General features: G+C 40.1%; 2 protein-coding genes across 10 annotated transcripts in view; both read right to left on the bottom strand.

Annotated features, from left to right (window-relative positions):
* ARHGAP1 (Rho GTPase activating protein 1) overlaps positions 1-24,642 on the bottom strand; it is a 182,821-nt gene that overhangs the window by 63,471 nt on the left and 94,708 nt on the right. The window lies entirely within an intron of this gene.
* The window catches only part of AMBRA1 (autophagy and beclin 1 regulator 1), a 124,354-nt gene that overhangs the window by 62,577 nt on the left and 37,135 nt on the right, over positions 1-24,642 (bottom strand). The window contains exons 10-11 of the mRNA XM_054276364.1: positions 12,123-12,203; positions 11,472-11,572 (exon numbers count right to left, since the gene is read on the bottom strand). Coding sequence (XP_054132339.1) covers positions 11,472-11,572; positions 12,123-12,203 — 182 coding nt within the window. The remainder of the gene's footprint in view (positions 1-11,471; positions 11,573-12,122; positions 12,204-24,642) is intronic.

Genomic DNA, 24,642 nt, shown 5'->3' with positions numbered 1-24,642 from the left:
CCAGAGGTGATGGTTGCACCCATTAAAAAAAAAAACAACAAGGCATGGAGGGACACATATGAGGTACGCCTTTGGGTCTTGTTTATATTTTCTAGTGTACAGAATCTCCTGCTGTCTGCATTTACTTTTGAGTTCCGAGGCAAAGAGTTAAAAAGCTAATATGAACTCACCTAGTGCTCTTATCCTGACTAGAGACTGTGTTTGCTACTGCACAAATGCTATTTGGCTTCTCTGCTCTGTTTTTTTTCAAGAACTTCCCCATCTCAACCTTCCACATTTTTAACAATCCAAAAGCACTGACAAATCCAGCCTTTATGTTTTGGGGAAAGTCTGAAGCCTAAATTTATTTCCTAGGCTCTGCCCTTGCCACAGGTATTTCTAAAACTCTTCCAGGTTCCACACAAGGGGCAATGGCTCATGTTAAGGTAAAATACCAGGTAAGATAAACCCACAAGTCAAAAGTAACTCTGAGAAAGCAAGTTGATACTAACCCTGCCAAGACCTTCCTATACATCTTCCCCCACAATCAAGGAAAGCCAGCAGATCAGGAGCATAAAACCAACAGTACCAGATGAGTAATGACACTATGTGGAGGAAAAACCACTACTGTAGAACCTAATAGCTAACACAACCTTTGATTTTATGCATTAAGTGATAACAGATTGAGACTTTAATGCCCAATTACAAATAAAACACTCAATGGTACAAACCTATCTACCTGCAAAAGGGACCAGGAGATCATCACACAGCATTCTTACCAGATCCATTATTCAACACACAACTATGTTGCCATAGCAAAACTTCTTCCATCTTTATGGCAAGGTAGCTATAAAAATGTCTATGAAAATATTCTATACTGGGCACAGCAAATCTGTCTGAGGATTTGCTTTGTGGTATTGGGTCCCCCCCGCCCCATAAAACACACTAGTGAAAATCATGACTAATCTCTTCGAAGATGACAGCCAAACGTGGCAGGCCACTGAGGATTCCTACCCCTCTGCACAGCACGGGTTCCTGCCTCCCCTCTGCGCTCTGGAACATGGGTAATTTTTTTATTATTTTTTTCCCCTTTTAAGAGGAGGCAGCAAGCTCTGGGAAAATACTTTTATGGCTAAGTGAGTTTTACCACCCACAAAGAGACAGGTCCCCAAGGGGCCTCACCGCCCACAAAAGATGAGCACTTCTGCAAAGCCTTACCCATCCTGATATAATGATATCTAGAAATTCATCTCTTTAACAATGCACACAAAAGGAATCAGCCTGCACCCTTCACTTTTAAGAACATGATCACTTCTCTCCAATGCCTTTCTGAATCTCAAAGGCAGCTTTAGATTCACAGCCACCAATACAAAGAAAGGCTTACTGGGACAGCTTGCATGAGAAAACACATTATACAAGCTTTCTCAGAGGCAGCACTTGCTTCCAGTCCTGCAGCACTTGTGACACGAGGCAAATGGGTGGAAGAACCTCTCCAGCAAAGGGACCCCTAAAGATACCCTACGAAAACTCCTGCACATGCACCAGGAACTTTGAGACCAGTACTACGATCATAAATTTTCCTTTGAGACTAGGCAATAATTTTGCTAGTTTAAACACCTCATGTACTGGAAAAAAAACCTGTTTCAGCAATCAGTTACCTCAAGGCAAGTGGTGAACTTTATGTGGCAGGACTTCAAGAAATTAAAAACTCCCAACACTATTGCTCAAGTATCGCTTTTTCTTCCAAGCTAAATTGATATCAGGTTCTGCATCTTTCTATGTCTTTTGTCTACTGTATTAAAGGGTGCTCTATCAGACATCTTTCCCCCACAGCTGTATCCATACCAATCAAGTAACAACTACCTACTACTTTGATTAGCTAAATACATAAAGCTTATGTCATTCTATAGCTGAAGTTTTCCTCAGCTGATTTTTCCTTCAGCTATACTAAGTCCTTCTGAAATGTAGACACAAAGAGCTACACATGGACTTGAACATCATCTGGAATGATGTCACTAAGACTATATAAAAAAGATAACAGTAGTTTCATACTCCCTGATTTTGCCTGCCTACATAAGGTTGTAGAGCTGTGGCATCCTGACAGGAATTCATATTCTATGGGTTCCCCCACAGCTCCCCAAAGCCATTTGCAAAGTTGCTACATTGCCCAAACCAAGACTTCACAAAATGCAAATGGGATACACATTACTGGTCCCAAATTACCTTATCTCACTCTGGGCTGTAATAATAGTCACAATGGTATCACTGCTTGGATCACCACTGGAACAAAGCAACGGCAGGAAAGATCAGCCCTCCAAGCAAACAGATTTTGACTGCCACTCTAACATTCCATATTTTACTGTCAACAGTCAGAAGTGGATTGACCCCAGATGCAAACACCTTCTCTGAAAAGTCAACAACAATTAAGAGATCTTAACTGCTGGTTTGTTCACATACATCTCTCCAGTCAAACTTGAATATCTCCAAAGATAAGAGACCACATAATCTCCACATGTAAACTGTTCCAGAATTTAACCACTCTCACAGAAAGAAAAACTTTTCTTCAAAAGGAATTTCAATTTGTGTCCATTGCCTTTTGTCCTTTCCCTGGGCATCCCTGAAAAGAGTCTGTCTCTCTTCATTCCCTCAGTTATTTATACATATTGACAAGATGCAGTCCAAGCCCTCTCTTCCCCAGGCCGAAGAGTTCCAGGCTGAATCTCTCTCAACCTATTTTCTCAAGTCAGTCTTTGTGGCCCTTCACTGCACTTACTCCAGTATGTCCCATGCCTTTCCGGCACTGGGGTCCAGAACTGGACTATGTAGTACAAATGTGGCCTTAGCAGGCCTGAAGAAAAGGATCACCTCCCTCAGTCTGCTGGCAATGCTCTTCCTAATTCAACACAGTACACTGATGGCCTTAATTTCTGAAGGGCACGTTTGCTGGCCCATGTTCAAGTTGCTGTCCACAGAACCCCCAGGTCATTCACTGCACAGCTCCTTTCCAGACAGTCCACAGCCTGTCCTGGTGCATGGGGTCATTCTCCCTCAGATGTAGGACTCGGCATCTCTCTCTTCACTGAACTTAATGAGATTTGCTGGTCCATTTCCCAGTCTATGAAAGTCCCACTGAACAGCAGCATAACTTTCTGGTTCATCCTCTACTCCTCCCAGTTTTGCTGAGGGTGCACTCTGATCCCTCATCCAAGTGATGAATGAAGATCTCCTCTTCTAGATAACATCCTTTCTGCCATCAGAGCAGGATGTAGCCTGCCTAATTTTAGACATCTAAGTAACCCACAGTAGAAAAGTACTCTTCCAAAACTCCCTATCTAATCAGTGTTAGATATATTGTCAGCTCCACAGAATATTCAGAGCACCTCATTTCAGCTCACTGCAGGTGATGAATCCTCAGAGCAGAGGTTTTTTTTTCTTCTGCTAACTATGCAGGAAGCTTGGCCTCCCAAGTCAGATGACCCCAAAATTACAGTGTAAATACCTCCCATAGTGCACATAGCTGCGGATTCTTATTTCCAGTTGACTCACAGTCCTCTCAATTAACACATTCCCAGACTTAGCAGATTGTGATAAACTATGGCTTGAGTTACAAAAGCATAAAGGAAAGACAAGAACAAAAAGGACTGAGCAATAGTAGGCTTTAAAGTGCTAATAGTATAATTTTGACTCTTTAGCTCCCCTTTACTGTGCAATATTTAAGAGATTCATGGAAAATCTCTAGTACTCATGTGTGCAGGTTCTTTGCATACAAAAAAATTGATACACAAAATCTGTTTCAGAAATTAAACTGATTTTGTAATCACTCAAGCGTTAGAGTACTCTAGTCTCTGGAACCAAATAGGGGATAACATTTTTCAAGGGTTGTGATGCAAGTTCATTCCATATGCCCCACAATCTCTAGTGTTTTGCACTTTAAATGTCCCAACCAAGAATTCAAACTGTACCTGTTCACAGATGTAAACAGAGAAGTCTATGTGACCACAGAGCAGGTCTGCTGCTAAGTGGAAGATGCAAGTGAACAGTGACACAGAGTAAGGAGGGCATAATAAGCAGACAGCCAGAGTAAAGTTATTCCATACAGAAAGCACCCCGACACCTTCTGGCTGTTTGTGCTTTGTGTATGACAGCGTACAGCAGGAGCGGACAGCAAAATAAGGATGAGTAACTGCTCAGAGGCTCAATGCAGAATTTGGTATTTTGAATGGGAGGGAAAGGCTAACTGGAAACAATACACACAAAATCTTCCATCACATAAATGCATATGTTAATGGCTTTCTCTTAACACCACCTATCACCCACTTTCAGGAGACATCTAGATACACAGATAGATACTAAATCCCGTTTAGCTCAGAGGAGTATTTATCTACATCAAAATGAATGCCAAAAGCTTAGGAACATTTGTGGGGGTCTCTGCACTGGACTAGCATTTCAGAAGAGATTGCCTGTAGGTCATATAAAGGCTAATTGCATCAACTACCTATCAGCCTTCACTGTGCCAAGGTACAACATCCAGGATGACACAGATTACAGCACCAGAAAAGAGGCAGCTGGACTGCCAATTAAAGCACAGAGCCGGAAAAAACAAACTCACTGGTGTCCTGCAATACAGGGAAAAATTACTTAAGTACTATAAAGATGGACCTGCTAGGAAGAATGTAGCATCTGTGGATCAGCTATCTGATCCCAGTGTCACCACAAAGTTGTGTATTAAGAGTTGTTTTCTAGACTTGTTTTTTTAAGCATTAACAAACTGTCTTCCATCTTCTGGGAGAGGGATTTAATTTGAAGAATGTTTGATAAGAAGTTCACCTTCTGACCATAATCATGATGTTGTAAAATCCTGTAGCCACAGCTACATAATCCATGAACTGGAAGTCAAGAAGGGATCTAATACTATGAGAAAGTTAACTCACAGTACATGACTTTATTCTGCACATAGGACACCAAACTACCAGGAGATTTTATTTGAGATACTCTACTGTAAATGAGCAGCAACATTAAAAGCTTTCATGGTTGAAGGCTGATTGAGGAAAACACCAGCTGGTGAGAGACAAAGGCAGATAAGAGCTGAGGTGCCACAACAAACCTTTGTGAAAGCTCAAGGGCTGCAAGTGTGTTTTTAGAATACATGAAGCAAATTTTTAAGTGAACACTTAGATAAGAGGATGTCATGCAATTAAAGTCTTTGCCACATTTCCAAAATCCTACCACAAAATCTTCAAAAGCTTAAGTACCATGTTGAGGAAACCAACAACTCTGAGGATAACTCTCACCAGTCCCATGAAGGGACACTCCATCATTCCCTCCTGTAAGAAGTTCATTCATTTGCAATTCAGTCATACAGCCTCTTTTTTTCCTTATATTTCTTCATGAAAGGCTGCGCTTTCACAGAAATTATAAACTGTTCTCAAGTCTGTGATGAAGGTGACACGTACCTATAGCTCCCAAGTCAAAGAAGAATCTGAGGCATATTTTAAGCCTCTTATATCATTTAGTGTCCACTGACGTAGACCACAGAAAGACCATAAAAATAAAGTTACCCAAAGCTTCACATCTTTCCATATTTAGCAGTACCAAATAGACTTAGAAACAAGCAGCATAGAAAGCCACACAGCTATGTTCATTGATTCTATTATTCTACAGAACTCTCTACTGTGAAAAGCAGGATTAGATCAGGACACTAATTCAAATTCATACAGCTGTCTCGGATGAAAAGGCAGAAGCAAGCCAATATCAATAAGCCAGTGATGGACAGCTAAAGGTACAGATTCAGAATAACACTCAAATCTCAGGGAACTGTACAGAAAATACATAACCATTAATACTGAGAAAAACATGGGTACATCGGAGACAACTGGCAGTGAGTCTCCCTATCAACTTTTGCTGGTCTTATGGAGCTCTCAAGTTATCTTTGTCTTACCTTGCCCAGCTGTGCATCACTACAAGCACATTTGAGGGATGAGAGCATCTCAGAACAGAATTAACAGCATACTCTACATGATAGAACAGGACTAGGTCAAGATGACCTGAGCCACAGGAGGAAATCACACCTGAAATGCCAGAGGAACTGGAAATCTGCCTTCAACATGGTTTTGAAGGCAAAGAAACCTTTTATCATGATCTCTTCTATCATTAGAGTAGAAGTGAAAGGTTACTGTAGGGCTAACTCAACTCGCAATGGCAACCAATAGTCTATGCAGCTGCATGTACCACAGGCTCAATGATATCCATTTAGCTGGCTTTAGGTTAGAGCCATTCACTTGTGAACATCAGCCCTAAATACAGCTAGAGTGATTAATAGATTGGGAACGTGCACCAGAAGGTACCTTAACTAGTGCATGTTACTGGTGAGAGGCCATCATCATAATTCTTATTAGGAAAACCATTGCATGCTCAATCACATCCTTCCTGTCCCAGAAGGAGGACATTACCCATCTTAGCTAATTTTCACCACAATGAAACTTCATACACTCTAACAATTGTGTGTCAGCAGTTGCTGGCTGAAGAATATAAATTCATCAGAAGACACGTGACTTCGAATTCTCCCACGAAGTAAAGCACTAAAGAACAGCATATAAGATTTTGGGGAAACAACAGCCAGACTTCCCACTTCGAAATTCTAGACTCCCATTAAAGGGATCAACTGATTCTTAGCTTCATCAATGGCCTCACCCACACCCCAGTGTAAGAAGGCTACAGACAGCTTGCTTTGGCAACTCCGGCAGAGATATCCAAAGCTGAACCATTATTGCTCTTGTGGTAGGCTATATCCTGGACAGGTGTGGGATATGGAAAAATCTATAATCAAGCTCCCTCTTTGACTACATTTAAGAGTTCAGTCTTGGGTCTGAATATTTTACCCTGAGATAGCAACGAAATCATTCAGAAACTGTAAATGTAGAATTTGTATCACTCAAACCTTAAACTCTGTGGAATCTGGATCTCCCTACAAGGTGGAAGACTCAGAGCAACTGTGCTGGATTGTGTTTTAGTAGATAAAAGTCTGGCGGAAAAGCCAGAACAGATAAACATAACCTATGACCACACAAAGAAAAATATTTTGTTTGTTGAGAAACACGTAACTGAATAGAAGCCTATTAACACAAAGTGAGGCAAGACAGAAACATTTCACAAAGCTAGGTAACTCCATCATAAACTTTCATCTGTATGTTGCCTAATGAGTAACAGAAATGCCAACAAAATGGTATTTGTGTCAATTTTTAAAGCCTTCTGCAAAGTTCCTTGGGAAACACTGATTCTCTTCTTCCCCTAAGCTTCCACTGAACTGAAACTAAAGTCTTCTTTGTTTCACTATACTATTAGCATGTCTCTGTCCATCCCAAAGCAGTCAATTACTATAAAGCCTGAGGCAAAAGTTCACAGAGGGGAACAAGAGGTCACAAGCACTTCAGCGGCAATGATGCAGACCTTTTCTTTTGAATGTAACTGTGGATTTAAAAGAAGATATTAAAATGGACATCCTGGTCTGTGCTACCAGATGCCAAAAGATATCTGTAACCTGCCCATCACAACAGTGTCCTGCTTCCCAATGCAACTTAGGACAAAGAGAAATTTATTTAAAAAAACAAAAAACCAAACCAAAACCAACAAATAAATGAACCAAAGAAGCAAACAAACAACAAACCCAAACAAAACAGTGGGCAGAAATACTCAGCTTACAGAAACATTTCAAAAAAGCAGTAAGAAGTAGTAAACACAATACTGAGCTGTGTGTTCCTTGGAAATATTAGCGCTGCTGAGCTTTGCAGCAGTACTAACTCCCACTAGAAAAGGTGTAATCTCAACCCCCAGAACATCTTTTTGGTATCTCCTGGGAAGCGTAGAAGAGAAAAAGACATTCAAAAAAAGAAGGAAAAAGAAAACCAAACCAAAAATCAAACCCCCACTCTGTTGGCCCACAAATGGCAGAGAACCCAAGAGATTCTAAGACTGAAATGGCCCCAAGATGCAGTATTCCACCTACATTGTCACATGTAATCAATCAGCCATATGAAGTGAAAAACCAAAATATATTTACTGCTTTCATCATCACTTTAGCAACCAACCACTTCAACTAGCTTTCACTGTATGGATGTTTCCTTGGAGACCACAACTCCATCACTTAGGGCAGTTCACCAAGGAGAGGAGAGTGCAGAGGGTGGCTTGCAGCCCACACTACCAAAAGCCTTAAAAAAGCTGCCAAATGAACTCTCGGGTTTCTTGATGAGTCTTGAAATACAGGGGAATATGGAAGATTGAAAAATATGCTAGTGTTATACCAGTATTTTAAAAGGTTGAAATAGGATGAGACTGTCAGTCTTGACATTGATTCCAGACAAAATAATGAAAAAGCTGATATAAGACTCAGTTAATAAAGGATTAAAGGAGGACAGTGTAATTACTGCCAATCAACGTAGACTTTACAGAAAAATATAACTTGTCAAACTACCAACACTTTTTGGTGTGATTATAAGTTTCAATGCTAAAGGTAACAATGTTGATCTAATATATTTTCACATGGTGTTTTACTTGGTGCCAGAAAGCACAGTGATGCAGCATTCTGTATCAGCTGAGAGATCTGAACTGCACCGGCAGATAATGAGGCAGGCAGGTGCTACTGGGGGGAGCTGCTGTTCCAGTGCTCCATGCAAATTAGGCTGCTGGCATGGAGATCTCCCTGTCTGTCATGTTGACTGGTATCTCTTCATTCTCCCCCTGGGCTCCCACCTACTCTACCCATCTGCTGCTACCATTCCCATGCTTCGCCGGGAAGTGCCTTGGCACAAGGATGGCCACCAGTCCCGAACAGGACAAAGGGCGCTCATTTGACCTAAGCTCTGCCTGGCATGTTAGTCATTCTGCCCAACCCACTGCACTGCTGGACTAGTCCATCTGCAGAGACAACCTGCAATTTTTAGGGGTTCATTAAATTTGACTGTAAGGATTCAGTCTCGAGGCAGTCCTCCCTAGCGTGCAGCAATTGTCTGTGTAACACTTGCGTGAGAATGACACTTAAACAACAGAAAGCTCCTCACATCAAGCAGAGAGCTGAAAGTAAACGGACAGAACCTGACAGTAAGAGCTCTGACATTAAGAAATTTAGTCAGCACACCACAGTAATTCACACACTAAGATTTCCATCTGCTCCTTTGATTTCCTCTCAGTATATAGCAGTAAATGGGGCAGTGGACAGGAGCAGAAGTACAATTGGATGTATTTTTCCAAATAGCAGCTCTCAGTCTCACTTGATCACAGAAGTCTACTGTCAGTTTTTAGAAAACTGTCAAGTTAGCAATACAGGGGTTTTTGGTATCTCTTCTCAAATGCTGTAGAGGTTACATAATACATTTGGCATTTTTGCATTTAAACATAATTCAAAAATGACAGTCTGGATACATGGTAGAATGAAGCAATTCAAAGCATTCAAGCTTAGATTAGCCTTTGTTAATGGGAAAATAGATGATTGCTTTTTTCCTCAGCCAAGGCTGTCAACCTCACCCATAACTACTAGGCCAGGGTTAAAGTACTTTTGAGTTTGAATAGAGGTTTTTCAGCATGATACTGAAGAAAGAGCTACCACAAGCCTTGGCACAGGCTAAATATAAAGGAAAGTATACTATCAGCACTGTAACATTCAATGGCTCTGAAATACATTACTGAAAATTACAATGCTGCTGACCAACATAATGGGTATAAGAAATTCTCTGGCTATTCCACAATTGCAACCTCATCTTCTAGTTCTTGCCTGTCATGCCTCCACCTAGTATTTTCAATTTCAACTCTCCTTTTTCTTGCAACATATGAAGAAGTTTTTGAGCATGGATGTATAAAAGCATTTTGAAAGCTGAAAGCATGAGTAAAATAAACCAAATACTAAACCAACATAACACAAGCAGTTACTGTATTTGAAGAATAAATTTTATATTTAGGTCAATGAAAGCCTTTACTGTGGAGTCCCAGCCATTCCCAGTGTGAGGTTCCACAACACTGCCAGAGTGAACAAATTTTGCCTTACAAAGGCTAAGCACAACACCACACAGAAAAAACTGATCTTGAGTTTTGAAACCTCCACGATTACAGTTTCTGTCTTTCTTTGTTACTCCTGGCATATGTGCAAGAAACAGCAAGCACATGTGTTTTGGGGCTCAAATTCCCCAAAAAGCATAGATGAAAAAGCCAGCTATTTCCCAGCCACAGCGGAACAGGCAAACTCCAAGGAGGCCTGGAGGAGGGAGGAAGGCAGGTGTCTCCAGCAAAGCTGGGCAACACAAGAGTTCTGCAATGTTGCCTGGCAGCAAGTAATTATCTGCCAGTGTGCTGCTTCCACGTGCCAACAGCCAAAGCCCACACAGGCAGCAAGCACAGGCAAGTACATGCGTCAGCTAACACTACAGGTCAGCTCCACTGTTCCCTGAGGGATACAAGCACAGGTCCTTTGGATGAGACTTTGGCTGAGCTCTTATGACTCAACAGCACTGGGAACCACTCAGCCCAAAATGTTCAGGGAGACAGAAGTCTGGGAGATGATGGAAATCTACTATCAAACACAAGACCACTGCCATACTAAACCAGCACTGCAAAACCAGCAACAGTTCTACCCCAAAATGATTGGGAAATCTCCAATAAAATCAGGTTAGATAAATCCTGTCAAAAATGACTTAGGCATAGTTGATTGTGCCTTAGGATAAGATAAAGTGTCATGCAGCCTCTTGAAAAACCTTTCAGCACTCCTTTCAGTGATGGTCCTGTGATTACCTAAAGGAAGGAGGAAAACCACATCCCAACCTACCTGTCCATACATCATCTCTTGTTATTCTCCAAGCTTCAAAATTACTCCCCTGCACTGGGGTTAATTAGAGAGCAACTCAGACCCAGCCAAAAAAGACTCACCCTCAAGATATGTGTCATCTATAACCATCTCATTCATGAACTGCCAGACTGCCATACTCCTCCTCCTCTTTCCCCCACCTCCCTTTCCACCTCCGCTTGCCCTCTAAGGCTCCCAAATGCCTGTGTGCTGTATGTGGTGGCAGCTGAGTTTTTTAATATGCACTTATTAAGATCCTAATTGAATCCCACATTGCCTTGTGTGCGTCTTCCTAGCCGGAACATGAACAAGGCACCCTATAATTCAATTAGAAGGACCTGCAGCAAGCCGATCATTAGTCTGTCAGGTTGTTTAAAAAAAGATATCTAGGAATAGGGAAAGAAGTTAAATAAAGGGAGAATTGTTAATACCCGTCCCCAATTCATGCAGACACTTCCACACATACCTGAAGCATGGAATCTGCAATGCTCAAGCACTTGAATGACAGCTTACTACATCAATCCAACAGTCCTTTCTCTTGCTTCAGACAACTTAAATAAAACCTCAAAAGTTGGAATTAATTCTCCTCATCAATCCTTCTCTGTTCAGATTCATAAGAAAACACCACTGACATACATGACTACCGCAAATAAGGAAATCTTATTACCTGCCAAGACCCTGTTGACAGAGGAATGGGTGGCTAAGCCAGGCTGTCCTCGTTCATGGAAAATCCCAGCATAAGGCAAATACTCTGGCAGCAAGAAGCGTCTGCAAAACAAAGAGAATAAAACATGGAGAAAGCCATCCTGTGTACTACAGCCCTGAAGAGCCACTGCAATTACTTTGAGGAAATATGACTACATTCCAGCAGACTACAGTAGAGGGAAGGCTGGAATCCTCTGCTTAGCCAACCACTTCCCTGCTTCAAACAAAAAGTAAATTACAGATTAGATCCTCCTCTGATCAACGTGGCTGCAAAGATCAGCACTAAACAAATCCTCTACCTCCCACCATAGTTTCCTCATCTCAAACCAGCACATTGTGCTAAGAACCTCTCATCAGATTCTTTTCTCCTCCTATTCTGCCTTCACACTGTGACCTCAGCCTGTAAGTAAAAAGCACTAAGACCATGCTATCTTTCAAACATCACAGGACGAGCAGCTCATACTAACACACCATCCCGGGATCCCAGAAAGTACAAACCATGGATAAAGAAGCCCTGTCCAAGAAAAGGACTCCACCTGAAAGAACCAGAGAGCTGTACTGCTGGTAACTCCAGGATTTCCACACATTTTGCTCTTACCCACAGATGCCATACCTCGGGACAAAGCGCCCCAGCGATGGTGCAGACATGCGGGCGTTCCGGGGAGCTCGGTGCCTGGATCGGTCTCCATTGTCCCTTCAGCAAAAGAAAGAAAATTACTGTACATTAAAAATACTATGTAATAAAAGCATTTTCCAAGAAAACAAAACACCAGTGACATCACCTAGTCAACCTGAGTATGCTACAGAGACTCAACAGCTCTTACACTGCCAATGTCCCAAATTCTCATGAGTAACTGTACCAAATCCTCTGCCGGTTTTATATAAGGATAACCTTAAAGTTCACGTTCTTCATTGTTTGACAATGTCTCAAAGGTATCAACAAAACCACAGAGAGCCAATGAATTGATGTCAGCACCTGAGCAAATGAAAGAGAAACATCAGAATTTTGACCAGGAAAGCAAAAGGGAAGCTCACCCCAGTCCTCAGAGAAACCTTCTGTTAGTCAAAAAGATCTGTTAAAGTTCACATTTTCATTCCCAGGATTGCAGGCAAAAGAGCAAAATCTGCAGACTATTCTTTTGTGTTCCTTCCCTGAAGGTCCAGTTTAAGTGTCATCAGATCTTAAAACTATCTCACTTTTCATAAGCTCTTCCAGTTAAATCAGAAGTGTTAGGTGGTGTCAGACAAAATTGCATCTCCTTAACAACATCTCATTCTGTTTCACAATAACAATTCTCTTTCTGGGCCTTGGGGAACAAGGGGAAAGGGTCTAGCACCTATTGTCCTACAGCAGACACAGGAAGGCACTTCCCCAGCAGTGTAACACTGAACAGGCTTTCATGGAGAGGCTGCAGAGCTGCTATCCTTGTAAGTTTTAAGATAAGAGCTAGACAAACTCAAGGGTGGCCCAGTCTGGTTTTGGTAATGACAGCTGTACAACGAGCAGGAGATCAAACTGGAGGACCTTCAGAATCCCCATCACACACAATTCCTGATATTGCATTCCTAGGCCACAAGGTGTCTTATAATTATACAGCACTAAAACTGCAAGAAAAATAATGAGACTCCATTAGTGACTCTGGAGTTCTGAAAGAGACCTTAAACAATGCTTTCTTCTCTGTTCAGAAATTTGCACAAGTAACAAATCTACTCCCCATGGATTCCAAATCCCCATCTATAATTGCAGCCCTGTCTCCTTCCCAAGCAGTTGAAGGGGGAATGTTACTTGCAGAGCCTTGAAATCACTAGGAAACTAAATATTCCTTATGCAATGCACTAGCAGCACATTTCTAACCCACTCCAGCAAGCTGCGCATTTTATAATTTTTCTTCGTTTTGCTTTTATGAAGTCAGTGAGCAAGAAACGTGGGCTGAGAAGAAAGTCTATTACGTGGCTGTTTCCCACACACTTGAGGAACCCAGGAACACAAAAGCAGAGGTTCTTCTGCAAAGTTCGTTAATGTTTCAAGCTATTTCACCAAAACCAAATCTGAATCCAAGCTCAAAGCTTCCATTTCTCCTCCCACTGTAGATGCAGCATTTGCAGTTCACAGCCAAAGCCGCACCTCACCCTCAGGATTTTGTGTAACCAGCAGGGTTCCTGCGATCAGAAATGTAAAAGCTACTGCTGTTCTTTTATCACAGGCCTCCAGCCTATTAAGATGGAGATCAATAACAGAAGGAATCTTGCAAACTTGAGTGCTGACATACCAACTTTTGTTGCTAAAGAGAAAAGACGAAAGGAAAAAGAAATGTCGTGCTCCAGATCTTATCACACACAGTAAGAGCTAGCAGAAGACAAGAAATATTTTTTAAAAACCTCCATGTAGCAGCTTTTGAAATGACACAGATATGCAACCCTGTGAAAAAAGCAACAAAACCATTTTCAGGATTTTTATTTACTTTGGACATTTATTGGAATTGGAAGACACTTTTGTAATGGACAAATATCAGCAAGAGCACCAATAGCAGGACTACACTCTACAGAACTCTCCAGTTGAAGAGAATCTCAGCAGCAGGTTTCAAAATGAATGAAAAATTAGCTCCAGCAAACATAAGGAGATAAAAGGGCAAAGTCTACAGACTAAATCAAGAGACCTAGAGGAACTAATTGTTCAAGCTTTTTTAATTGCTACTAGCCACAACTCTTAGCATCCACAAAAACATTTTCAGACACATTTTCTAACCAAGGCAACTTTCTGATGTGAGAAATCCATCTTGTACTTTCCTATTTATTTACTGCGTACACAATCTCCTGACAATATGGGAAAATGCCTAAAAGGGAAAAATATAGACTAGGATTTTTTTCAGTTTTCACCATGACAGAGACAGCCTCTACTAACGCAAAAGACAGACACATTTTTAACATCCCTTTAAAAAAACAAACAAAAACCACAAACTCACATCCCAGTGGCCACCTGTCCTATAACTCAAGACTGAAGGGAGTAAGAAAAGTGGCTATCCTTCAAGAATGCTAGAATTCCTATTTACTCTAAGTAGAAGTGTAAGCTATACTCTCCTGGGATAAAGAATAATATTACTAAACATTATTCTGAATTACTAATTTATAGAGTCATTTATATTTAAACTCCCATGCTCAAGAACTACATGAAAGAGTGTCTAGTCTAGTGTTGCAAAGCTAGAACTGCTGATATTACCCTGGTGCCAGCTGAAGATTATTTCTGCACCCTTTAAAAAGGAAAATAAAGAATGCCCTACAGATCGGTGCAAATGGGTGGCACTTTGTGTTATTTCTGTACCACATACAGCCTGCTGACAGAGGGAGGAGAGCAGATGTGAGCACACTGCAGTGCCAGCGTGAAGCACTCCAGCGAGAAATGAGAAGTTTCCAAGGCTCCCTAAAGTACTGATGAAGATCTAATGCTCTACTTTCTATTTAGTGTCAACTACCTACAGATTCATTAGCTAATGATTCACACTGGATAGTTTAATTAACATTACCTGCAGAAGTGGAAAGCAAATTCCTCAGTGTGTGTGTGCATCTACACTAAAAAAAGCCTCTGCTATAAAGCAACTCAATAACCTTGCTAAAGTAAATGAAATAAACCACAGCAAGGCGACAAGGGAAATGTAATACTCTAATTATTAACAGACTAATTTGTCTCAGCAGGAAAACTGGAAGAACCAACAAATGGACAAAATAACTTCTAAGGTCTGGCTCAAAATTCAGGTTATTCATCATTTGTTCAGATACCATGGTGGCACAAATCAAAACAGTGATGTGGAGAATAAGAGCTGGTAGGGGAGAAATAATATTAACACCAACCTACAATGGAGCATGAAAAGAAAGCAATTCCCAAGCATTCAGGAGAAATATGGACATTTAATAGGGCATAAGAAGGATGCAAGTTTATCCTAAATTGGATAAGATAGTCAAATCCCCTTGGATTTTTCTTCTGTTGTCTTGTTTGATTGTTGAGAGAAAAAATTGACTAACGTAAATTTAATGGACCAGCTCTGAAAACAGAGAAAGAGATACAAAATTTTGCATCCTAAAGTTTGGAGAAAAAGGCATTCTTTTTCATCTGGTAACTTGGCTACTGCACTAATAACAGTGGATACAGAAGACAGTAAGAACAAAAAAAGCGCCATGTTCTGCTTTTCTGTCTTGGCAAGAATTCACTTTAATATTTAGAGATTGTTTTATCAGGAAGTGAAATTAAACACACAGCGTGGGATTTCTAATGCAATCTGTTGGTCTAACTGTTCCCATTGTAGTCAATATTAAAACTCCCACTGACTACACTGCCAATAGAATTAGGTCAACAATGACCATTTTGAAAAGCCATTTAATTATCAAAGCCAGCACCAGTAAGCCATGTAAGTTCAGAGGAATCAAATTGTATCACATCAAGCCAATTCTTTCATATTTTCAGCATTTTATCATGTTTCATGCAATCCAATTTAAAATGCTAAATCAATTTGTATTGCAGAGGTTAGACACTCACATGCAATAGAAATGCTAAATAATTGTTTGAGTGGCATCTACTACTTTCCTTTAAGGTCAACACTGGAAGTTGCACCATCTTCAATGTAGCAGAAAAAACCAATGTTTGAAGCACTGAGAAAATGTGAACTATCTGTACTGACTTGCTGTATTTTTTTTTATAATTGCAGCAGGTTACTTCAGAGGAGATAGGACAGAGGGCAGGAGCAGCCCAAAGGTCCTGTCAAGAGCTCAGAGGAAGTTACCAGACACTGCAAACTCATTTGGCTTTACTGGTTGGTCAGGTCTCACTGCAAGTCCTCTAGAGTGGGTTCCTGGAAGATGTCATATTAAACTGGCCATACTAAAGCAGAAGGAGATCCTGAAATCTTGCAACTCACTTCATAGGATTCACTGCTGATTTGGATGAAAACACATGACATATACCTTTAGAAGAGTGTACTCTTCTAGAGTTACATAGGACTCCAAGACAAAGCGTGTACTGTGTTTTAGAAAGGGTACAGAAGTAGGAAAAAAGATGAGGAAGAGAACATCACTTTTGCTGGTGGTTCTAAGAACATGTTGATTACTTTCCAGCACCATCCTGATGGGTAAGGTAACATACAGTGTTGGGAACACTACGACAGAAAGTTAACTACTAACTTCACCACTCAGAGAAGCAGCAAATACCAGATATTAACACTTTAATCTGTCTGATCCTGCAAGATCCTGAGCATCTAACAGAAATCAATTTAGAGAAAAAAGGGGGCACTTCCAGTAAATAAGTCTCTCAAAATAGAGAGGTAAACACCAATATAAAACATTGTCATTCTGAATGTTTTTGTGAGCGACAGGCATCCTAGAAGACAAAAGGAAAAGCCACACTGTAAGATGGTTGCAATTCTGCATAGGGGCATAGTAGCTAAAATAGTATCTCCTGGATGAGTTAGACTAGTGTCTTATTCAAAAATAAAGGTTCCATACAGTATGTGCTACTTTACTCAAAATCCTCAAGGCTTGGAGAAGTTACAAACTCAAACCAGGAAAAGGGGATCACCCTACTTCTGGCTCCTTGGACAAATGTATCTCACCTAATACCAGGATTATGTTAAAGGTGAAACATTAAAGACAACTAACTTATCTAAGAGGAGAGTTATTTCCACAAGTAGATACAAAGAAGGAAGCCAGGAGCATAGGTTCTATCAAAAAGGGTACAAATACTGATATCCACAGATTTAAATGACTACTGTACGGTTTTTTAAAAGTATATCTAAAAGAACACACATAATCTGGTAAAAAAAGTTATACATTTATAAACCCATCTCTGAAGCATACAGTCATTACTGAAGAAGTACTTGAGGCAGAACTGAGGGAAACAACAAGAAACAAGAAAAACAAGAAAAATGCGCATTTGTTACACAAAAATACATTCCTGGCACTAAATGTATGGTTGTGGAGTGAGATCCCAAGTGCAAGACTGGAAGCCAAAACCAACTGAAAAATAAAAATAGTAGGGAAACTACCAAGAGTGATGGTGGCCAGCTGGAGAGACAGGAACTGGAATAGATTTTTAACACAGTAATTGATAAAGAAGTTAGACAAGTCACTCAAGCCTTTCCATCATTCTGCATTCTTCTGAAGGCTGAAATGCCAATCTCTCACTAGGAGCTTTTGGAAAGGACCACCAGAGAAAATGTGTATCTATTTATCAACTAAAACTTACTATAAAATAGCAGACTGTTGAGTTACTGATGGCTTTGCTGACCGAAGAGAAACAAACCCCCCCAGTCTTGATTACCACTCAAAGCACTACTCAGGGGAAAATGTATTTACAAGATTAAAAATGGCACTTCAGAAGATCAAGTGTTTCAGAAAAGTATCACATATGAGAGGCCAAGAGAAATAGCAGTACTTGCTTGTAAAATGCCAAGGATTAAATGCTTCAGAGAAAGACTGATTTGGAGCTAGAATGAAGCACTCACTCTTTTCTAGGCACATGATCCAGTTACTTCTATTTTAATCAGCTCACTGTGTGGTGGGCTTACAAACTGATAATGCTGTTTTAGAATAAGACTGATACACTTCACAGCTACAGTGAATCATTAGAAAGCAGAAACATCAGCAGTCAGACAAAGCTAGAGAGGCATCAACTTTTGTCTCTTTTTTAAAAAATACATCGCAGTGTTATGCTTGCAAAGGAAACAGAATTGAAACCATAACTTCACAAGCAACACTAATCTGTTAGACCTATGGGCTTCAAGAATGCAGACCACTACCTGTTTGCATGGCCAGCAACAAACCAGTAACAGCTTGCTTCTTAATTACTCTCATTAACAGCGGACTTCACCTACTAGGTGACCTAGTTTGATTTCTGAGTCGCACAGACACAAAATAAAAGCAAAAGGAAAACAATGGACAGAGTTTAGATTTGTTAGAAAAACTCAGAATTACCATCTTGACATTGAATTGTTTCTATGGACTCAGGCAACCAACAGTATGGAGTATGACGGGCGCTTTTCTGGCAACTGCCACCTTTCTAAAGGCACACATTCTTTCACCACCCTGATATGAAAACACTTGCCTTGCTGGGATGTGACTTAATGGTAAAGCAACATTATGCTGGAGAGGTTACCAAAATCCTGCAGTACTGCTGCAAGGAAACAGTTATTGCCTGTTCACTGCATCGATGCAACATTACTAGACATTATGACCAAGATAAGGGTAATATAGACGACTGTCACAAAAGATAAAAGATTAAAAGAATAGGGAAAATGAAGCTGCAGGCTACTATGAGTAGATCACAAGACAAGCTAACACTCTAACTAATCCTTGAAAAATTAAGTTCAAAGAGTAGGTTCAGTATCACTCCCATTCATCCAGCACCTGTAACTGTCTTGCCTGAAATTGTGTTTAAGATGATGAGTATAGTTAACATAAGTTGCTGTGTATCTGGAAGAAACAACCCAGTGGTTACTGCTTCAGAAACCTCTAGCAGAGAAGAAAAAAACCCAGAAAGTGACCACGAAGTTACACAAATTTGCATCTGCTTTGAAAGCCAGTTTTGTAAAGGCTCATCTTCATCAAAAACAATGACGCAGTGCCATGTGAGGCAAGAAACAAAGGCAGATGAAAAAAACCACAAAAACAGATAAAGGAGCTCTGGGAAGAAAGAAACAAATAGCGATTCTGCTTTATGTGAACTCAAATAGCAAATTGCTAGCAAGAACATTATTTGTAGATGCTCAAGAAAGATAACAAACTGTCTCATCTAAGATTTCCAGGAAAAAAGACTACATTTTCTGCAGTATAATGACCTGTCATGGACCCTAAAAATCCATTTCCATCAGCACTTGAATGACATGAAGAGCCTATTAAGATTCTCACATCTCCTATATGTGTCTTTTTAACTGCAGATGTAAACATCAGGATGGCACGGAGAAAAATGAAAAAACCCACCCTAATTGCTTTTAGAAATCTTGCAGTTTGGATATGATATCACTATTTCTAGAACAAAAGCATACCACTGATCAAGTCATCTCTCTTATCCACCTTCACTATGTCCTGTGAGAGCTTAACACTTGGCATACCATCAACCTACAGACCCCCAACAAAGTAAACCTCCTTCTTTACCTCTGGGATTCCTCATGCTTCTCTCTCCATAATGACAGAGCTTATCTCAGCATACTGGAGCTGTAGATCAAAAGCTCTATACTTATTTAAAGTGTCACAAAAAAGCTTTAATCATTCCAATCTCTCCTCTCTCTTGACAAGAAAACCTGGCTACCATTTGAAGAAGTTTCTTTTGCAGAAAATGAAGGTTGCCAGATAGGAAAAAAAACACTCAGAAATACATGAGTGCACGGTGGACAGCTGTAAAGGAGGGTAGTAAAGACCGAGACTTTACAAAAAGAGTCCAAGCTCTACCCATGTGCTCTTAGTAGATGGTGTGCTAAGGGAAGCCAGAAGGTGCACAGTGAATTGATTGCACTGCTGCAGGTTAGTACTCCCATTGCACTGTGTCTCTAGCAAACAATGATACACAATCAGACTAAAAAGGCAGAGACTGGACTTAAACACACGCATGGACTTCTGTCACAAGGGTAAGGAAGAAGTAATTTCAGTAACTGGCAATCTCCAACCTCTCCCTTCACTCAAACTTACCAAAATCTTTCTGTGTCAACCATCAAGCAAACCACATGCTTATTCTCACCATGACACACAAATCTCTGCTCTAAACCCACTTCTACCATTCCACTAGATGATCAATAAACAGAATCCAAAACCAAACCTTCTACCCAAATACACACTACTGAGTAACCACATTGCCACAGCCATTGTCTTCCCTTTTCTCTCACAGTGCTTTATGTTAGTTCAGACATGATTGCATCCAGACAGTTACTAATTAGTATTGTCAAGTATTAGTGTCCCATTAAGGTTCCTAAAGAAGCTAACAACAAAATATACTTTAAATGAAGACTTTCCAAAAGAAGAGTGATTGCCTGGATATCTCACACAAAAATATCTAATCAGACATGCACTTTTCTTCTTAACACAGAAAGTTAAACCAGAATGCCAGCTGGAAGTGGAGCACTAACTATGACAAAAACTGGACTCCCAAACCAAACATTTCACCTATAAAAGAGGTCAAAAAGAATCTACAATACTGTTCTCCAAAATGAATGAAAATTGCATACAAGACACTGGAAGTATGACTTGCAGCTTCAATACAGTGGCAGTTGGCTGGCAGGTTGTCTCTTCGAGACAAGAGGCTGTTGGAAGAACTTAGATTTGGCAGTTCTTGCCAAGACAGTGTCAATAAATCAACCAAAAATGGCAGGAGGCAAGTATGATGGATACTCATGTATCTCATGCACTCATGAGGAGACCCTTGCAAGACGCCCATCTGAGAAACCCCAACTCTTGGTCCAGAACTTACCTTAAACAAAAGGATTTTAAAGTGACAAATAAAGCCAAATAACATCACTCTCAATCTTGTAAGCTTTTCCTAAGTGATTAATCATCTTTACAAAGCAAAAGCCTGCTCCAACAAAACTAGAAGGTCCATTAGGGCCAGTAAAACAGTGCCAACAGTTCTCATATTTTCTGTCTCGATGCTCATGGTGTCTCAAAAGAAATTAAACAGATGAAGCACTAAAACAAGACTTCAGGCCTGTGAGGTTAAGCCCATCTTGTTATAGAGACACAAAAAAGACCTTCCCAGCCTGTGAGAATGGCACAACTGAGTGCATCCATGCCAGCACAAACCCTCCTACAGGGAAGGAGAAAGGATAAAACAGAACAGGGAAAAGTTGGAGACATGAAAATAGTGTTATCACCAAGCTCCTTCTTATCTATATTCTGTCAGGCAGCCCTCATTCAAAAATAGACAGAGGAGTCAGCCACAGTCACACCTGTAGCCTTAGCTTGAAAGCCTTTTTTGAACTGCAGTGAAGGGTTTGACTCAGGCTTTAAGAGCTGGTACACTGTCCTATATCTGCTTTTCAGTCTGACAGATGAAACAAACCTGTACTTCTGTATTTGCTCCCATAGTTACTTCAGACAAAAAGGGACATAGATGGCCAAAATTCACCTCCAGAAACACCTCCACATTCTTATTATGGTGACAAATTCAGAATTACAAATGAAATAACAGAGATTGCACTATCTAAGGAGTCCTAGAAGCATAACCCACAGGCTTCAACATCAGAGAGCTGTTCTAGACTAAAGGAAATCTATAGAAGAGACCACATCAAAATTCTTGAAAAAGTCAAAATTGTTTAGCTTTAAAAATCTCAATTTACTATGTGATGCAAACATGAGATACTCAAATAAGAACTTGAAATTAGAAAGTTCAACATGTATAATTTGTCTATAAAGAATCTATTTTTACCAGTTATGCTGGAAGACTAAAATTATGTCACTCTTCATTCAGAGATTCTTATTCCACAAGTCAGGAAGTCTTTTCATTTTAGCTTAGGATTCTACTAAAGCTAACCTTAAAACCCACTCATATCAATCTATCTGGCAATAACCTAATATTACAATTTGTATATATATTACAAACTGTATTAAATGTTTTTATGTAGACATGACTAAGTTTACAGTTGACAGTTGCATTCAATAAGCAGTAAGATGACAACAGTGACAGGTTAAACACAGGGAGCACATATAGAGAAAGAACATCATCTTAGACTGAAAAACACAGGTATAGTGTGTCTCCCTCCTCTACTGTCAATAAAAGCTGGTGTAGAAGGAGGATATTACTAACACCTATAAAAAACACTACTTCAGATTCTTATACCAACACTACTTCTATTGTCATCACAAACTAAATGTATTTATGAATGAATTCACCCTTGACTGAGACGGAGGAGAGGCTTTAACTTAAATTTAGAGGCCATAAACACACAAACAGTACATAGGCCCAATTCTTCCCTTACTAGGCCATTAGGTAAAGAAAACTGAAAAAAAAGACAAAATGAAATTTTGAAGAGAAAAAATCTCTGAATCCCAAAAAATATGAAAGCAGAGGAAGCTTGTCTCCCAAGCATCCTGCACAAGCACAGGATTCACTCCTTGCCCAGTGCTCTATGCACAGTAAAAGGCACTGGTGTTTCATGTCCCTTACACCCTTCTCCTTATCTCTGGGAAACAAAAAGAGATTATTTATCCATTATATTAGCCAGATTAGAAAGATAAAGCACCAAGGCAATTTTCTGTCTTTTATGGAAAAAAAAGTTCCCTGTGTTTCAGGAGAAAAGCATGAGCTGCAGACAGCCAGACACAGCAGCAACACCACCCTTCCCCATATCAAATCTGGAGACACAGGGAAGTCAGGGCATCTGAACCACAGCAAGAAAAATCATCCATGAAGTAATACATGACTGCACAGGTGAACAAGCAAGGAAGGAGGGATACAGGAGTCAAAGGAGAAGCAAGAACTCTGTAAGACATTTAATTGTGAAGTCTCAGCAGAAGAAATGAAATGAGTCACGAGAAGTTCCAGCTCTAAGGACCCCTGCACAGCAGCCCTCTCTAATCAGCCAAGAGAAATAATGAAGCAGAGAAGTAAAAAGGCAGCAGGTCTTGAATGCACAGACCACAATTTGATATGAAATATTCAACCAACAAATTCAGGCACTGCACTTTAAGGAATAAACACTTTTTGCTCAGTATGAAATGAAAGACAACCTCAGTATGGCTGATTGAATTGCTTCCCTGACTGGGTGCTCTTACTGTGTGAACATTATCTGCAGGGGAACACACTTCTCTACAGGCATTTGCCTGGCTCTGTGAACAAAGAACATACCATCTTTTACTTCTCTAGCAGAACAAGCTGCCCCAGACAAATAAAATGGAATAATGGAAATAGTAAGGTCTACGCTTGCAACACACCCACTTCCCAAAACCAGGCCCAGCAGCCACCGTATTTCTGCTCTTCCACACCACAAGGATGCTTGAGAAAATGCAGAAGAGTCACTGCCTAATAGTTTATCTGCCCTCATTTACATTTTACACAAACAAAGCCACAATGAGAGGGAAAGGCATTCTCTGACCATGTACTTCAGAATATTCAATTGCTGGAGCATGAAATGACAGCTTCACAGAACAACTTTCAAGGAAAAAAAATAGTCTACCCCATTTGAAAGTCTGAAAGGGATTAATATCTTGCTTTTGGTAATAGCTAGTGCGACTAGTATCCTTCAGAAAGGGACTTTATCCTGAAACAAAGGACATGGAGCTTTAATAACATGTCACCTCAAGTATGTGCCACTGCAGCAAGTGAATGTGCAAATAAAAATAGCAGGGAAGTTGACAGCATCCTTTGCTGGCAGCTGCAACATAACAACCCAGATTTTTTGAGGAGTTCACAGCTCCCATCAAACACACCACCCTACTATACTACAGTATAACCATAGACTACTTCTACAACCCTGCTCAGAATTATCCTTTGTTTTAATTGCAGTATACACAAATGGGGGAAAATTCAGTGAAATACTTAGGGTTACTCAGGAATTATCCCATATTTAAAAAGAAATTACTGAAGACAGGCTAGAAAAGTTATAGTCTCTTTGCTGCTAGAATGGATTTTAATCTAAATTCCTGTGCTTTTAGTCTATATGTCATGTAAGGAATACATTACTATACTCTTCCATTTATTAAAAATTTGCAATAAATTTTTTGCTGGAATTACACTGTGTATCACCAGAAGTCCAAAAGCAGATGCTGGAGAACAAATTTTAAAAGTCTGTCAGCAGAACCACTCAGAACATGGGACATGTCTGTGTGTCTCCTATAGCCTTAGATCAAAGAACTAAGTCTTGCAAAGCCTCTTAGTGACTCTTGTTCTGTCTCAAGATTTGACAACTCAAGTAAAACTCTTGGCTCCCCATCTGTTCTACTGGAGAAAAAGAATCTAATTTTCTTTATTTAACCAGTCTTCTAAATGTGGTTGAGATACCAAATGTGTTGAAGGTAGCCCTACAACATCCTTAATTTTCATAATAGACATGACCAGACCTATTTCTAGCAATCAATGCTCTAATTATTGATTGAATTACTTAATCTGTTCCTACAAGAAGCCTAGGGTGTCTTTGACTGATAAACAATATGGTTTATTTCCAAGT

This window comes from Melozone crissalis, unplaced genomic scaffold, assembly GCF_028551555.1.
Source record: "Melozone crissalis strain CALT ecotype California unplaced genomic scaffold, PUWL_Pcris_2 ptg000018l_1, whole genome shotgun sequence".
Lineage (NCBI taxonomy): Eukaryota > Metazoa > Chordata > Aves > Passeriformes > Passerellidae > Melozone > Melozone crissalis.
This window is presented reverse-complemented; position numbering and strand designations above follow the sequence as displayed.